Source organism: Nymphaea colorata, chromosome 2 (assembly GCF_008831285.2).
Source record: "Nymphaea colorata isolate Beijing-Zhang1983 chromosome 2, ASM883128v2, whole genome shotgun sequence".
NCBI classification, from domain to species: Eukaryota; Viridiplantae; Streptophyta; class Magnoliopsida; order Nymphaeales; family Nymphaeaceae; genus Nymphaea; species Nymphaea colorata.
Window position 1 is genome coordinate 33,483,235 of NC_045139.1, and position 18,176 is coordinate 33,501,410.

The following is an 18,176-nucleotide window of genomic DNA, read 5'->3' on the forward strand; positions in this document are numbered from 1 at the left end:
ACGAGCCTTAACCAACCAATTTCGGACCCGATTAGGCTGCAAAAGTATGGAAAATAATATAAAGAGTGTCCTGCCCGTTCAAGCCAACTGTCCTTGGACTTGGACGGACGGACTTCGAAGTCCGCGGTCTCGTTTGTCCCGCAGACACAGGCGAACGCGCAGCCATTCCGTCGGCGTTCATTCTCTGAGCGAGTGTCGGAAAGAACTGGATGGCGGTGAGAGCAGAAATATCCGGCGGCGGTTTCGCGTCGCTTCCTCCACTTATAGCTGCCCAGCTCAATTACCTCCTTACCTACTCCCCTCTTCCCTTCAAGGTATGTCGATTTGGAGATTCTCTATCGTTTTGATTCAATTTGTCCATCCGGCGAAGAGAAGATTGGTGGATTCTTGGTTCTTGACCATGAAATCTTTTTCTTGCTAAATTATTGGTGTCATCTGAAAGAGCGGGTTACGTCTTTTATGGCGCAAATTGTATGTCCTCTCGCGATTCTTTGCTTAAAGAATTGGAGGTTGGTCACAAAGAGTTTGCCGTTCAACGCTGAAATAGATGTCTGTCTTATGCGGTCTCCATGTGCCCGTTGGCTTTGTTAATCGAGTTGTCTTCAACTTTTGCGTATGAAACCAGGATGATGGATCGTGATTCCCTTCATTTTAACTTTATGATGTGGGGAGAAAATCCCATTTCCAAAAAGCTGTTTGTATTTCCTGGGGTCTTATATTTTAGAAGCAAATGACCACATGACAACCTTTTCCGATGGTGCAAATTGAATCATTACTTCTGACATTGACAGCCCATTTAAATGTTTTCCCTGTTGTGTTCACCACGTCAATGCCCTTCACCAGCTACATGACAGCTTTTAACTTATGACTTGAAATGGATTTTTAAGTTGTGATTTCGTAGGTCTTCAATGAAAGTTTGAGGACGCAGGGTTCTTAGATGAGCTTCATACTCTTAGATAGCTTGGGTCATGTCTGATTTGCACGTTTGGAGTCTATAGACAACAAATTACGATCCTTATCGGGCATAATGGTGGAAGGACATGACTGTGCCAAGTGATTGATTTGATGTTACGTGCACCATGGCAAATCAAAACTATAGTCAAGCTTGGAGGTCCAGATATGGAAAATAAGGATGAAGTGCCATCGTAGTTGTTGCACTCAAGGGAAGATCAGCATGAAATTCTCGTAGGGTGGATAAACGGAGGATAAAGGACATGCCATGCATCCCAAATGATAACAGATAGGTTCAGAACGATTGACATGGCAAACATGTTAAACTACAGAAGAGGTCAGCTGATGGCCTAATGAAACGGAATGTAGGGCCGTTCATACTGTAATCTGGTTAATAAACTTGCACATTTCTCGTGAAATGTTGAATTTTCCATTAAGCTAATTGGTATCTTCATGTTCTAAATTCTTCATGCATATTTGAAGATATCACAGCATGTTACATCCAATTGAAAGGTCTTCATTATTAACATACCAAGTGTTTTTGCTTTATTCTGTCACTTATGAGGGGTTAGGTAGGTGCATTGAAGCTGGGTAGGAGCAGTCCAACTGAATCAATTACATTTAAAACTAATGAAGGCCGAGAGAGTAAAACTGACATTATAGGAGGTCCCGTGTACTCCTACTCCTATGGGAGATTGATGGTGTAGTCAGTAGTGGAAATACTTTTAACTTCAGGATCAGGTGCAGGCAGAGCTATTCATGTCATGAGCTATTGGCTTTTAATAAGTATCATAGGAGAAGGAGCAGATATGGAAAAATAGATGGTTTTTTCTTACTTTCTTCATGCTTGATTCAGGATACTGGTTTTCCCCTGTTGTTTTGATTGCGTGTTTTGTGGGGAGGGAAGGGTTGTGGGGGTGTTGGGTGGTGGTGGGGTGGGGTGTTGGAGAAGTAGAGGAAGTGGAGGAATGGCTTCAGGGTGGCACAGGTCATTAGTTAAGGAGCATGTTAGACTGACTGACAGAGGTCTTATCGTAAGTGCATCTTGATGCATGTCATACAAAGATTGACAGTGATTAGTGAATTTAGTAAGTGGCAAGTTTTTTGAAATGTGCACCACAAGGGAGTTGAAGCCTGAATGATATAGCTGTATCTGTATGACTAGTCTGTGGTATCAATGGGGGGTTTTTGGTGTTCAAATTCGAACTTCAAAAGGGTGGTTGCCTCAGCTTGATTTCCACAAGAAGTTAAAGTCTTCTTTCATTCTCACTCTTGATACTCTTTTTGATGAATACATTGACATAGCACTTTCATAATTTGCTGTTATTTCTTACATGTATCTGATACCATATTTCTTTTCTATCTATTGAATATTTTGGAAGGATGAAGCGATAATGTGTCAACTAAGAAATTGGTTTTTGCTTGTAGGTTCATCAAATATGGTCTGGTTGTAAATATCCTCGCTATTCAGATCGGTTTACTTTACTGGTTCCATATTGCTTAGATTATGTCAAATGTGAGTTATGCTCTCTCTCTCTCTCTCTCTCTGTCTCTTTCTCTATATGTGCATCATGTGCTTGCTGTTGTATATGAATATTGATGACAATGCATGTTAGGGGATATAATATACAATGCACAGTATCCGATGGCAGCACCTGATGTTATATTTCCTTTAGAAGCGGAAGACTTTCATCCTCTTGAGTTAGTTTCTGGACAGCAAGAGATTGAGAAGGCAAAGAGTAGTCTACATGACTGGAACATCAATGATCCAACAAAACTTTTATCTCTTGTCTATGAGCTGAGGTTGTATTTTGGCGTAGAGTTGATTCCAGTTTATTCTTGTCATTAGCTCTTCACAAATTACAATTTACAGCACAACATTTTATTGAAATTTTGAAGATAGCACTAATATTTTCATGACTGTAGGAACATGTACATGCGCTACCAGAAGAAGCGCATAGGAGAGCTGGATGATGCAAGAATAAAGTTTGAAATTAGTACTATTCTGTCTAGGGAGGTAAACCATTCAGAAATCTTGCGGGTCTGTGTCTGTTTTCTAGAACCTTATTTGGGAGTTTGAATGATGAAGGATGGATGTTTCAGTGCATACATGTCCAGGAAACAAGGCCGGCATGGATACTGATGCTTACTTTTTCCCTCAGTGATTAGTATTTGCATAGGGCTTGATGATCCAATTGCTTTTTGTCTGAGATATGTGGTTGGAGAGAATGGGTTACTGAAGTTCATAATTTGCTGAGCAAGATGACACTTTTCTCATCCAATCAATAAACATTTTCAGTGTGGCAGAAACTACTATAGATGTTTGACTCGAGTGGATCAGAGTTGTCTGAATTACCACTTTTGCTAGTTCTGATAGTGCAAGTGAGTGAAAGTATTAATGAAGCACATATAATATCAAAAAAATTTGAAATTGTAAGAGATAGTTTGCAGATATGCTTATATTTCTTAGTTATTTAGTATCTGACAGAATGAAGTACAAAATCCCAATGTGATATGTAAAGCAAACAGTACTTTAGTTCTCAATTTCCCTGGATGTTGAGCTGAACATTTAAAATGGTCTCCTTTCTGCATTTATCATATCAAATTTGGAAGAAGGGAAGCAATGAAGAATTCAAAAATATAAATATGGAGCTGATGACATTTCATAAAAACTTTGGATAGCCTTGAATGTGGGAGGAAAGTGGCTTCATGGGCATGCAAATTCTTATTACTGAAACCTTCTATTCTATTGGCCAAGGTGCATTGCAGTGTTCAATGAACAATGGTTCCAAAAGTGTGCTGTGTGAAAATGTTATGGCATGAGTCGGTCATCTAAATACACCTTAAAAATTGAAAATAGTTTGTAAGTTTACATTTATATGCATGCTGTTTCTGTTAAGTACAACTTGAATTGGAAGATTTATTATGTTAAAGTGGCTACTGAGGTTGGGGTGGAAATTGGGTGTCTAGATATGACGCCAAACATCTGCCAAGGTGGTTCCAGTAGAAGTTTGTATATGCTAATAAATCACTTCGATATTTTCTTTTGTTTAACAGAACAACTATTGAATGAAACTTTTTTCTTGAATATGGACCTCATTACGTGTTTCTGATTTAGAAGCATATATTACGTCTGCAAAAGCTTGCACTCTACTTCATTAAACAACACTTCTCGATAAGTATGTAACAACTGTATTTTTTATTTTGCTTGTCATTCACAGGGTCTTGAGATGTCAATAGTTTCTGGCAATGGTAGGGTAAGCACTCTACATATGCAAATGGAAATATTGTACTGAGTGATTTTGTTTTCTTTCATTAACTCTGTTGTCTTCTATGCTTCATTGCTCTTCTAGTGTAGCCTGATGAAGTGAAGTTTGCAGTCCCTTTACTGGATATAGATTTGAACAAACTTGTGAATGGGTGTCCTTGGAAGCATCAACAAAAGATACATTTGCAGGTAAACTCACACTTTCACAGAATTAGACAGCAAGTAAATGATTCGAGAAACTGTAGATTTGTGTATGTAAATTTGGTGTTTGTCCTTAGATCAAAGCTTGTGAACTTTCTATATTTTGAAGGCTCTGTCTTTTCATTTGTAATAGCTGTTTGTTTTTGGAATTTGCTGCATTTGTTGTTTTTCCATGTCATGCTTAGGAAATGTCATGATTAGCATTCTAAAGGACTTTCATCTTTGGTTTTTGAGGTTGTAACCTCCAAATGCTATTGACTTTTTAGCTTTTAACATAGTATTAATTTTGGGCTTGTTGACTATTTTACAACTGAAACTGCTAGGCCTGTTCTTTAAACATATATTGTTTAGTTTCTTATTCTTGGCCACTATATGATATTTCACCTGTTTAGCTTTCTGCCTTGCCCTATTGGTATATTTTATGCAGTTGAGTAGAGGAAAGACATGTCGCGGCCAGTCACGATAGAGATTTTGGAAATTTTATTATTAATAATTCTTGTGACACATGCTCAATTAAATCTTTAACTAAACTATTAAGAATCTAATTGAATATCTGAACTTCTCATTCTCAACAGTCAAATATAATGTGATGTAACATGATGTGCTCTAATGTACAGATAAAATTCTTTCATATTAAATCTTTATTTAATACCTTACTTTAAAATTCTGATACGACCATCAAGTAAACACACATGAACTGCTATAATCATTTAACAGTGCAGTCGTCCTAATAATAAGCGTAGCGATTCACTATTACGCAATAAAACAGGTTATGCTAAAATCAGCTGTAAATATTTAATATAATAATCCATCTACCGATAAAATATGCAAGTCAAAAATATACATTAAATCATTTATACTGGAAATCTGCTCACCGATGGTCAGAAAATTATATCCAATATGAACTTCGGGCGTGTCTTGCTGTGTGGCTTCATGTGCCAACCCACCTACTTGTAGTTGGAATGGTCCCACTAATTTCAGATTCCATTGTTCTGTCATAACTCTCCCAACTCACCCCTTTTCTCAGTTAATTAAAAGTTAAAACTCTAGTTAAAATAGATTCCCAAAGACACCAACTGTACCTGCCCATAACTCTTGATTGCAAAAGCAGGTAATTTATTCTAACATATGCTGAAAGTAAGTCATCAATCATATTCCATTCACTGTCTTTCACTATGACTCAGCTGAGCAGAGACCAGTTTTTTCTTTTGTAATTTTTAAATTGACAATTGCATATTTGACATCAAACTTCAAAGACATAATTGAATATCAAGATACTTCCTGAAATGGGAAAGAGGGGTGATAAAAAATCTATGTAATATCTGAAATTTTCCAATTGGCAAATCTAAATTAGAATACAGCCACGAGTTCTGTCATGTTTGATGATACTGTATACAATGAGAAATTCGTTCAGTTGACTGTAGCATTTGAAGAACCACTGCTGCCAATATTGCTAATAATGCAGTACGTTGCTAATTCTTGCGGTCATGTTTGTGTCACTGAATATGATGAAACATCCATATGTTTGATTGTAACTGCATTAGAATCATGAGAATCATATTACCTATTTTGGAAGTGTTGTGATATTGTTTCCCTTTCTGATCTACCTGATAAGGACATAGTCTTGAACGTTCAACGTTGTAATATTACCCTGATACTTTTACAATATCTGGATTCTTTTTTTGGGGAGGATGCTTTTTTATTACTGTTCACAAAATTAACATTCAGCAGTTTTCACATTTATTTTCTTTTTTTGGTTTATTTTATTTTCTAAAAAACTTCTCTTACTGTTTTTCTTTCTGTATATTAATAATATAAAAGAAAATCACATGGGAGTGGGTTCTCATAGTTTCTGCAACACAGTTAAGTCTTTTATGATTCTTTTGTATGCAGCTCATATTTGATACTATCTCCAGAGAATGTCTACAAGTGCAGAGGAAGAGTTTATCATGCCGCAATATTTAGTCTAACATTCAATTAAAACAATATCCAACTTACACCACTTGTCACAGATGAATTGCAATGGGCAACTTATTTGGCATTTGAGATCTTAAAGGCAAGGTCCTTGAGGGAATTTTTTTTGTCATACTAGGGAGACCTGGCATATGTTAGTGAATATCCAGACTTGTTTTATGTACTGTTTAGTGCTTGTTGAGCATAGATCATATCTCTAGGTGTTCTTTAAAAGACGTTAACTGAGAGATTTCTTTGCTGCTAAATGTTGTCAGGTTTGTATGGCATTAGGACTTCCTAAAAATTAATGCAACATTGGTTTCTTGAACTTTGGTAACTGCAGGTGATATTTCCAGTTAGTCAAAAGTATGTTTCAGCTCCTTCTGCTCCACGTGTGAAATTGGTCTCCTCACCAGAGCTGAAGGCATTGTTGTCCGTTGAAGATGTCAAGCTTCCAGTTTGGCTAGATGGCATGTAAGCTTGCAAATGATTGCATTTCACTTGCATATACAAGTCCAAGTCAAGCAAAATGTACTTACAATTATGATCTTCTCAGTAGGCATACATTTATGAATAAATAGTCAATGCATGTGCAACCAAAGGACATCTGCTCATAAATTTCGTTTATCATGAAGGCTTTCTCTCTGTCTGGTTTTCTTACTTTTTTTATTGTTCCTGAAGGTGTATGGCTGAATATCTTCCTGCATTAGAAGATAATCTAAAGATGCAGGTCAATTATCCACTCTGCTTATTCATGCTGCCAATGTTACTACTTTATAATGCTGAAGTTCCTTTAATGGATTGTTGTAATTTTTGAGTTCTTACTAAGTTTTATTTGAACATTACTGAGTGCAATGGCATAAGCTCATTGGTTTCACTTTCACCAATTAGAAAAGTCAATTAGTTTTTGCTTCTTAAATAGCTGTGTTAGGAGGAATTGAAATCAGCTAGCTGCTGAATGTTGCCAGATGCCACTACTTAAAAATTATTGTTAAAGGCACCTAACCACAGGAGCATTACCAACAGTTTTATGATATAGCCACGGTTTATGGTGTTCTAGTGACAGTTTGTGGTGCTTTTTAACAGCTAGTTTAAATATTTAGCCATCTGGTAACATCCAGCAGCCGGCTGATTTCAATTTTTCATTGTGTTAGTATTTCGTCATTATAGCCTGATCTGTTTAAATACTGTCTTTAGTGTTAGTGCAACAAATATTTGCTATAACTTTTCAAAAACAAGCTTTTTTTGCAAATTACAAAACATTGTTATCTATCTACATAGGTATATACACACACGCATACTTGCACACTCTTTGTTGAAGCCGTGGAATGTTCAAGTGAGACAGGAGATTTCAAGAAAGACAGTGGTGTGTCTACTCTTCCTTCTTCCATTTATTGTCCAACCGAGAAGGAGCCAAGTAGGGTAGCACCTAAACCAGTACTTTTTGTTTGCTAAGTTGATAAAAAAGGAAAGCCTCCTTTTCTGTTCAATAAAAAGAAAAAAGGCACAGCTTTTCAGGAGTGCCAAAGAGTAGGGTGTGTATATGTTATATATCTGTATATACACTCCCTTGCCATGCTTGCACCCAAGATTTTTAGAAATGCCACACATGCACCTGAATCTGAATCCACGTGCAATAGTTGCAGAACATACAAATACTACTTTGGAGAACAAACCGTCAACACCCTTTGCATAGAATTACTTCTAAATGTGATCATTTTATGAAAGGTTGGTCCTCCTGGTGGTCTTTTGATCAAAGGGTTAATTTTTAAAAACTCCATGTGGCCTAGCATCTATTGACAGTTGAGCCTCCTGCTGTGACTTTAGATGGTATTTTATTATATTGTTGTTTTCCCTTCATTTTGTTTTTCTAAAATTAGTTAACTATTCAGGTTGTGGAGGCCGTGACATCAATTGGTGCAAGGAGGCGCTTCATTGAAGCTTTGGCTCCTTTATTTGGTAGGCCATTGGAGGCTGATCCGGTATGTTATGTTGGATTTATGTAAGAGTTCATGATATACAATGATTGCAATTTATTGACTGATTGCTGCAATCTTCAGGTGTTCTGCAGGAGAGCCACAGTTCTTTCGGTTTCTGGTTCTTTTACCTTTCTGGTATGCTGGAGTCTATTACTTTCCTTTGGTGCTATTCTATCATGGGTGATAATATCTTGGCTGTGTCTGTTTAAAGATCTAATTTACTAGCTCAAAGCTTCATTTTGTTGAAACTGGATAGGTAAATCTGTCTACATCGTGTCTCTAAGGTCTACATCTTGTCTCTAAGGTGGTTTATAAAAGATCCCTGATAGCTGATCAGAAAAATGCTCTTATTTAAGCTTTAAAAGTCCACCTTGGTTGGAGCAAGTTGGTTGCTAGATTCTATTCCCAGATGTCTGAGACCAGAATTATAGAACACTTCCGTGTGCATCATATGGATGGAAACCCTACTCTACTCGGGCTTGTCTTGTCTGAGAGTGAACTGGACCCTGCCACTGGTATAATGTTTAATCTAATCTTAGCTTGGTCGTTCAGCATAAACTGGCCTGCAGACCTTGAGTTCTTCTCGGGGTGCATAAGGAGTTGAGTAACTCTCAACTCAACTCACCTATTATTCTTGCCTGGAACTCAACTAGTAAAATAAACTAGTTAAGCCCAAGGCTATAGGTCAAACTTGGTTGGTAGACAAACCAAGCTGAAGCAACCTCCTTGGAGCTTGATTAAGCACGTTTAGGCTCACGTGCATTTGCAATATTTGTCTATTATTTTTTACTTTGTACCTGAAGTAACTAGTGTTAGTTAAATGGTGGCGTCCTTTTCTTTGTGAGGGAGGTCAAGAGTTCAATCTTCCTGTAATGGTTTGGAATAGCTGAGCTGGTGTAACTAGTGTTATTTTTTACATTTTCTTTAGTTTGGAATGGCTGAGCTGGTGTCTTCTCAAGCTTAAGCTTGGAAGCCCAGCTTGACCTGACATCAACCTCAGTGATTCTTAATTGACGTGAGTTTGAACAACACCATCTCATTTGGAGTAACTGGTGTTATTTTTTTTAAATTTTCTTTAGTTTGGAATAGCTGAGCTGGTGTCAAGCTTAAGCTTGGAAGCCCAGCTTGACCTGACATCAACCTCATTGATTCTTAATTGACGTGAGTTTGAACAGAACCAGCTCATTTGGAACTTGGCTTGTGTGCACGCTTTGTCATGCATAAGGTCTGTGAGGCTCTTATGGTCTTGACCAAGGGCAAACACATGTTTCCTTAGGATGGGAAAGAGAGGTAATTTCATAGGCATGAAGAAGCAAAGCATATAGGGTATTAGATGAATGGATATGTACTAGGTGAATGACTGCCATTCGGACAGGTTAAGTAATCTGATTTCGAGGTTGTACCATTGATAGCGACAAGCACATCATGCTCACTAATGAAACAATTCATTAACGTGAACAAGTGAAAAGGGTTTGACTTCTCTTAACATGACGAAAGACTAATGAACAATTTAATTCACTTGAAAAAAAAAAGTTCTTCTTATACTTCTAATTGACAACTAAAAAGACTGCAACTCTTTTTTTGCAAAGAGTCATATTAAAAACAATTGAAAAAGTCCTTTGTATATGTCATTTTCAGAACTACTGTCAACAGAAGATTAAACTTGGAACTATGCAGAGATATAATGGTAAAACCAAGTTTGGGGGAAGAAAAAGCAACCATTAATTTGGTCGCCCTCTCATCCAATTTGGCTTGTCCAGCGTCTAAAGAGAAATGGCAAACAAAGTTGTCTTGCAAAGTTCTCAATCCTTTTTCATTTTTCAATAAGCATGCATATGCGACCAGCGAAAGATGCTCCAGAATTTCACATTAAAAGATTGAAGAGAAAGCATATGAAGGAAAAGAAACAACCAGAAAAAAGTTTGTATAGTAAATTAAGTACACAATGTTCTTTTGTTTCAGAAGTAAATTATGCAGCCATCTTTGTTTCTGAAGCAAGTTGACCTCTGAACTCTGCAACATAAATCTAGGATAAAACAAAATTCAAAGGCAAAAAGAGGAAGTATAGTTAAAATATAAGGCGAAACTGATGAGGAGAGAGAGAGAAAGAGAAAGCGATAACTTTTATACCTGAAAAGAAGGTTAAAAAAAAAAAGAAATAAATATTTTTTTTCCATTTTCATTCTTACATTAGCAGTAATGCAATGGTGTTCAAATTTAAAAATGAAGCTTAACATCTTTGTGAATGATACCATTTCAATAAAAGCAATAAAAAGATCACCATGCTGTTGAAAAATTTTAAGAAGAAAAAAAAATACCTTTTTTCTGAATGATGCCATATCAACATAATGGCAATTTTTTTGAGGGTATGCCAACATGGCTGACAAGAAATTTTCGGAGAATTTTTTTGGGAGAAAATAGGAACCCTGTTTTACTTTTACGCCATTGCGAAAGGTTATAACTATGTCGTTGTACCTCAGTATCCATCATCCATCTTTAATAGTAAGTTTGGTGTGTTTTGTGAACAAAAGAAAAAAAAAATCTGTAGCCAGTAGGCGCCTGCTGTCAGTGTGGATCGTGCTACGTAGTACTATTTTAGAACATCTTTTAAATAAATTACGCTTCATGTTGTGCATTTGTTATAGTGTCTAATTCATATTCATGTGATCCTCGTTGATATAAATGGCATGCATGAATGATATTTTTTGGTTGTAATAAAAGATGAAGTCCATAGAACGTTGTGACGGATTACTCTGCCTTCTCTTATAATTCTATTTTGTATAGGTTACGTTATTAATTTGTATCACCTGATTGTTTTAGGCACCTTATGTTTGTTATGTGGTTTAGGTCTATTTTTACCTTGCATGCCAGTTCCCTAAGCAGCAACCTGTGTTAGTCTTGCAAAGTTGTCAGGTTCTCTCTCTCTCTCTCTTTCTCTCTTTCTCTCTCTCTCTCTCTCTCACACACACACACACACACACGATATATATATATATATATATAATATATATATATATATATATATAATATATATATATATATATATATATATATATGTATGTATATGTATGTATGTTCTACTTCAACATGTCAAAAGAATATATGGTTCTGAACATCATCCATTGCTTCCTTTTTTCCTCAAGTAGGTCTTCTTAAATTTATAAGAGTATGAAGGCCTCATTGGGACATATTAGTGCTTATGCTTGCTCATGTTATTGCCTCATTTTAAGGGTCATGCTCAGCCTAATTGAAAACTGGGTAAGGACCTATGGTAGTATGACTTCTAAGCAGTTACATGCTTGCCAATCCCAACAGAGAAAGGTTTTTAGATAACACTACTTTGCTCATTCCTTTGTATTCTATGATTGTGTGTGTGCATGCGTGCATGCCTGTGTGTATATGTATAGCACAGCCACAACCACCAATTCTAGCACTCTGAATTGTAGGTCTATTTCTCTCCTCATTAAGGGGCTTCTCATGAGAAAAATTCAGGTGTACTTTCTAGGAGGATTTTATCTCCATCTATGAAAACAGATTCATTTTCCTGAAATTATTTCTCTTTTATAAAGCCTTCCGGTATTTCCTTTTTCCGTGCCCCCAAATAAGTCTGAATATATTCTTTGGATAACTGTACACATGAAAAAGTTCCTAGAAACTTTTCCTTGCTATGGACACCACCACCCAGCCCTAATGTGATTTAATTTTTGGGGGTGGGGTTAAGACGAAGATTAGAGTATGGAAAGGAGATGAGAACAGCATATAAAATTATCATTCATGAGAACAGCATATAAAATTATCGTTCAGATCTAAAGCGAAATAATTTGTGCATTTTCACCTCCATATTGTGATTTTCTGCCACTTGGTATATGTTTCTGTCCTTCCACTTAGCAGTGGTTGATTTGACATGTAACACATCTCTTCTATAACCGAAGAAAAATTCATAGTTGTAGAATCATTGTTGACACTTCTACCTGCTAGTGATGCAACCCGGTACTTTGCATTGTGCTGGCTGGTTTGTTTACCCCAAGTGATGCCAGAAAAATGGCATCATTAATCCATTTGGTTTCTAGTGCACTTAGAATTGGTCCGTTGGAAGCCTTTGGCATTATCACGTTCTAGTTGATTTGGCATCTGTTTGAAGTGAAGCTGTGGTGCTAAGAATACTGATAATTTGTTCATTTCTGTATTGTCTGTAGCATTTTGACTCACAAGGTGCTCCGGTGACCTCGCCTCATTTGACTGACTATCCCTGGAGTCCCAGATGGGATCCGTCGCAGATGGTTGAGCGTATATTGTAAGTTCTTGCTCCTTGCTCATGAAATTTATCCCTCCTATGTCTTCAAACAGTACGTCAAGAACTCTTGCGTGTATTGCAGTGAATTCATGACGGAAGAATGCCTCAACTTTAAAACATACTGCAACGATTCACTTCAACAGCAATAGGTATGAACCTTGAAAATGTAAAGCTGGAGTTGTCCTCAGGTTGCTGCTTTCTCAAGTGTGTACTTCACTAAGTGTTGTGTATATTTTGTCGAACATTCACCGATCAATCTTCTGCTGCTGTAGCTTTTTCAGATGCAGCTGGATCTGGGTTAGGGGTTTGATTAGAAAATTGTTTGTTGAACCGCATCTGCTATCTGTGTTCCCTTTTTTATACTGGCACTTCGGTTTCCCGTTCTAGCTGATATTCAATCAATGTCTTGATATCATCCATGAACGACTGGCTCAGCCACCTTGGCAAACCTAAAGGCTTTTACTCTTTTATATGGCCCCCTCATCCCCTTGGAAGTCCTCTTCTTCTTCATGTGTGTGTTCATTTGCCGACTAATTGGAACGAAGGAAATCCTGTATAGGTCAAGAATTCAATTGCTGGATGCTTGTCTTGGCATAATGTGGTAAGTGTTTGGATGGCACTTCAAAAAAAAAGGTTTTATGAGGATTTGTTGTTTAAAAAAATGTTTTCTTAATCAGTTTTCGAAAACTGTTTTGTGTCTGGATGATAGAACCAAAACATATTTTTTTTTGTGAATAACCTCGGGGTTTCCGGGTTATTCGGTATTCACTCCCATTTGAAAAATGGTTTTGCCAAAAACAATTTTTAGCAAATCCTTTTTTTTTTCTTATTATCCAAACACTCATGAGGTGGTCTTGGGTGTCATAACGCCTTACAAAAATGTTCATTTGTTTTCAAGTAAAAATATATGGAACCAGCATTAGACTTTATAGATTTGAGAATGTTCGTTAAAAAATCATGAATTAAAATAAAAAAAAATTGTTCAAAAGTGGGAAAAGACAAGGAATAATTATCAAATAACAACGACAACGTAAAATAAGCATATAAATGATGGTGGCCTAAGCCTAGGCTCTAACGTATCATCATTCTTTAATTAAAAATGGATGCCGGTTCAAGTGAATTTAGCGAGGCTTGAGAAGACCGTGGCCGTGAAGCATGAGGATGTGGACCCAGAGGTTGTCCCATTATTCAAGGCAAAGATCCTGAGAAAATCGAACACAACAACCACTTTAGATGATAGTAATCAAATGTTTCATTGCCATACTCTCAGCAGATTTTCAGGGATGTGGTCTGTCGTTAAAAACATACTTCAGTTGATCAGGTACTTACCGGACACCGACTTGATCTTAAACCTAAAACTCAAGAAGTTGATTTGATTTGGCGATTTGAAGAGAGGATGAACCGCCCTTTTTTGGTTTAAGTCTTCATCAGGATTTAGACAGGAAATAGGACACTTATCATTTGCAGTTCAGAAGAATAATGCTTATGGGAATCGAACTCACGACAAGATTTAGATAGGAAATATGACACCTATCATTTGCAGTTCAGAAGAATAATGTCTATGAGAATCAAACTCACGACTGACTGTTTACCGACCCGTCAACCTGACCAGTTATGCTACACCCTGGAGGCACTGGAAGTTGATTCAAGACAGACTAAAGTTGATTCAAGACAGACTAGTAGACAGTTTGATCCATAGCTGTTTTTAGTGTAAGCACATGGTCATCCAATTCTATGAGAAACCTAGGGGTTAAAGTCTGTGACGCCCTTTTGAAATGTCATTAAATTGTGTTTACTTGCCTTAAACGCCAATTTGGAGGTAAAATAACATTTAAACTATGAAGACGGGTGCACCCAAACACACTTTCTTTTACCATATTTATTGCTACCTTAAAGGCATTTATTGTTCATCCGCACCTTTAATCCCTATCTTTGGCTTTAAGCGTTCAAAAATAAACTAGTTCTTGGGGTTATACTTGCATTCCTAGAAGCAATAACTTCAACTTCCCATCTTACCATGCTCCATTATATGTTCCATAAATCAAGCACTTCTTTTTCTCAACTAACACTTGATACTTTATGGTGATGGCCTCAAATGGGTAGCCATAAACAAATCTCCCTCATCAAGGTGTTAGGTGAATTATTGATAAAATTAGATCTGGGGCATTTATTGAGGAAAGCGACACGCTCATGGCGAGGAAGGGCCCGTTTCCAACTCAAAGACACTGACCCTTGTTGGTCACAATTATGGTCAAGCGATATTAATTCTTCAAATATATTTGCCTATTTAACGTTATCTTTGGAAGGACTACATCAAAAGTAAAGGTTCTTTAGATAATGCGAATGTGGGCAAGGTAATATCTTCCGGATAACATATTATTAGTCGATTTTAGTTTATTTTGTATATTTTTATTTCTTTTTTGATTGCCTTATATAGTCTAGCTGATCGGAGTGGTCGACCAGACACTGACCCCTGTTGGTCACCGTTATAGTCAAGCGATATTAATTCTTAAAATGTGTTTGGCTATTTAACGTTACATTTAGGAGGACTACACAAAAGCAAAAATTCTCTAGATAATGCAAATGTGGGCAAGATAATATCTTCAAGGATACCATATTATTACCTAGATTTTGTTAAGGTATTGTTTTTTTTAGTATTATATGCTTTATATTTTCACTTTTTTGCCTCAAGGGTATAGCGTGACAGAACATTGAACAGCTGGTCTTCAGTTTGATTCTTGTGGACGCTAGTTTTCTGAACTGCAAATAATGGATGCTTAGTTGACAAATTTTCTGTTCTCACCCAAATCTCAAAACAATAATCAATGTCTCAGGAGCAAAGAAAAAAAAATGGGGAGAAGCTTTGCTCATGATATATTCCTTCTATATTTTCACATTTTTTTTCTATTCTTAACTTTTTTTTTTTCTCTTACTAACGGAAAAAAAAAGTTAAAAATGGAGACCACTAAAAACATCAAGATGAAAGGTGGCATACGATAAAAACTTTGCACAGTTTTCCATTTACCACCTGCTCTACACCCAAGACAATTTATTCAGAATTCATTATAAATCTTTGATATCTCGATAGCTCTATTTGCGAATACGATTACTATCCATCGCATCTCCACACATAGTCAAACGCATAAAACACTGACGTCTTACTTCTTCTAGATGCGCACTTCACCTAAAAAGAAAACTTCAAGTTAAAAAACGGAGTCGCCGTACCACGCAATTGAATGCAAGAAAAAAAAATAACATTAAAGAATTATAGTCTTCAACTTTGAAATGACCTGCCGGACGCGATATGGTAATCTTATTGTTATTATTCATCTTAAGATTGTCGTCGTCTGTCTGTCACCACATATTATAAAAAGTTATTAAAGTAGTTCTAATCTTGCGGCTCATCTTACGCGCTGCATCTTTGAAAGTTGTTCTTGGACGAAGGCGGACGATCCCTTACGTAACCATCGTACCGACAGAGCTAAATGAGTCTAAGAATATAGAATCCATCTAGGAGGAGGTTGGTGCAACAGATAGAATTGTTGGTTTCTGTTTTCAGTTTTTGTGATGTAACTTTTTATACTATGAAAGAAAGAATACACTGATATATAAGTTGAAGTATAGTAGTCGCATCATTTCAAGGTACCGAAAGCAGACCTGGTATCGAGATGGGGAAGGGTAGAGACTTTAGGTTTCAACAAAGCAGGATGATGAAATACTCCTCTTCCTCATCCGAGGTACAAAAATATAAAATTTTTTTCAATTATAATAAACACTAGAAGCAGCTTTATTGGTAGAGTTGTTTCATCTTTTTCAAAAGAAAAAGAGAAGGAGAAAAGCTTAATTGGTTGTAAAGTACAAATCTTGGTCTCGGTGGCTGGTGTTATAACTTATTAAAGATCGTTGATCCACCTAATAGTCTTAAATAAACACATTGAGGCAATTCTTTTTCCTTAATTCATGTCTCAAATGTGAGAGTCATTGTTTAGAATTTCAGCATAGAGTTGGTCATTCATGAGCAAGCACCCTCTAGACCTGGACCTGGATTCTTCCTTTGAACCTACAAATGATTTGTTAGATCTGAAATTTATCGTTATTAAAGGATTAGAAAAGTAGTTTTGATTCTAGTTAATTGCTTTGATCAGAAGTTCACCAAGATAATATTTACTTTACTTTGTCATTATTAATATTAGAATTAGTACATTTTCCCATATTTATGTTTTCATTATAAAAAAAATAATGGTGGTTGCATTGCAAAGAGCCAAAGACCAACTGTTTTTCAAGGCGACCTTCTCACTCCAAATTTTTTGCTTGGAAGAATCGGCTAAATGGTTATGTTGAGAATTATAAAAGTAGGTTGTGAATCGAATTAGTGGGGCCACTGAATCAGCGAAAAGATATTTAAACACTATTTTTCAGAATCATGAATGTATATATATATATATATATATATATATATATATAATTTAAAATAAACTTTCTTAAAGATAAATTTAACATGTCGGATCGGCCACAGAATCGAATCGGTTTTCATGACTGTAGACTATAATGACAATACCTATCATCTTTGCGCTGCCAGGTATATGACTTAATGAGCAATTGGGTCGCCATCGTAGAAAATATTAATGGCCTGGTCCTTTAGAAGGTCCTTGCTGGGTGCAGATCCAAGGATGTGACGCCCACCTCCATAATTAGCACCCAGATTGTTTCTAAACCAGTGGGGGAGCTACATATTAGCGGGTGAGGGCAATTGCCCACACGAGCCTCACAAAATCTCTTTCTTTTCTTATTAATGTTTAAAAAATATGCTCATTTGTATATAGAATTGCTCCGTTAAGGTGTGAAGGTTTTATATTTACTGCCCCTAAACCAAAAATTCCTGGCAAGACTAAGAGGGGTCAGAAAGCTATTTAAAAAATCTTGTGTCATGGTTTTTGAATTTTTAAAATTGTCCTAGACAAGGGAGAGTTTCAACCATCAAGCTTTAAAAGGGCCGAAGAAGAGCTCAAGAAACATAATTGGCAAGGAATTGGAACTTGGTCGAAAGAGTGTTCAACATATACCTTGTAAGGGGTTGTTTGGTAATGGAAACAGTAATATACTATTGCATGTGTTGGCCTCAAAAATTAGGTGAGATTATTATATTGGTGTTGGCCTAAAAAATTATGTGAGATTATTATATTGGTTAGTGAATATGCCACAATCTTTGTGCATATACATAAAACAGTGTTTTTGTTTCTACTGCCAAACGATCCCTACATTCCCCTCTTACCATTTGTTCCTGCAAGCTTGGTAGTACTGACCAGCTAGTTCAGTTAATGTGATTATTAACAGCAAGTAGAACATTACAGGCACATCAAATGGAAAACCCTGTAATATATACCAAAACCTCTCCTTAGTTGTTTGAAGAGCAAATAATTTTTCAATGTTTGGTTCATCTGTGGTTGCCTAGTGTCCACTTGTAACTGCTTGGAGTTGGCTTAATTGATTAACTATCTGAGAGAGAAAGAGAAAGACAGAGAGAGAGAGG

At 36.5% G+C, this 18,176-nt stretch overlaps 1 protein-coding gene across 1 annotated transcript; it reads left to right on the forward strand.

Moving 5' to 3' along the window:
• The first annotated feature begins 88 nt into the window (after positions 1-88).
• LOC116248788 (uncharacterized) lies at positions 89-13,116 on the forward strand. Its single transcript, XM_050075967.1, has 13 exons — positions 89-314; positions 2,380-2,467; positions 2,568-2,754; positions 2,878-2,968; positions 4,173-4,208; positions 4,310-4,408; positions 6,717-6,847; positions 7,055-7,103; positions 8,266-8,355; positions 8,434-8,487; positions 11,200-11,265; positions 12,549-12,646; positions 12,729-13,116. The coding sequence occupies exons 1-13, from the start codon at positions 210-212 to the stop codon at positions 12,793-12,795; spliced, it is 1,161 nt and encodes a 386-aa protein (XP_049931924.1). The 5' UTR covers positions 89-209; the 3' UTR covers positions 12,796-13,116.
• The last annotated feature ends 5,060 nt before the right edge of the window (positions 13,117-18,176 follow it).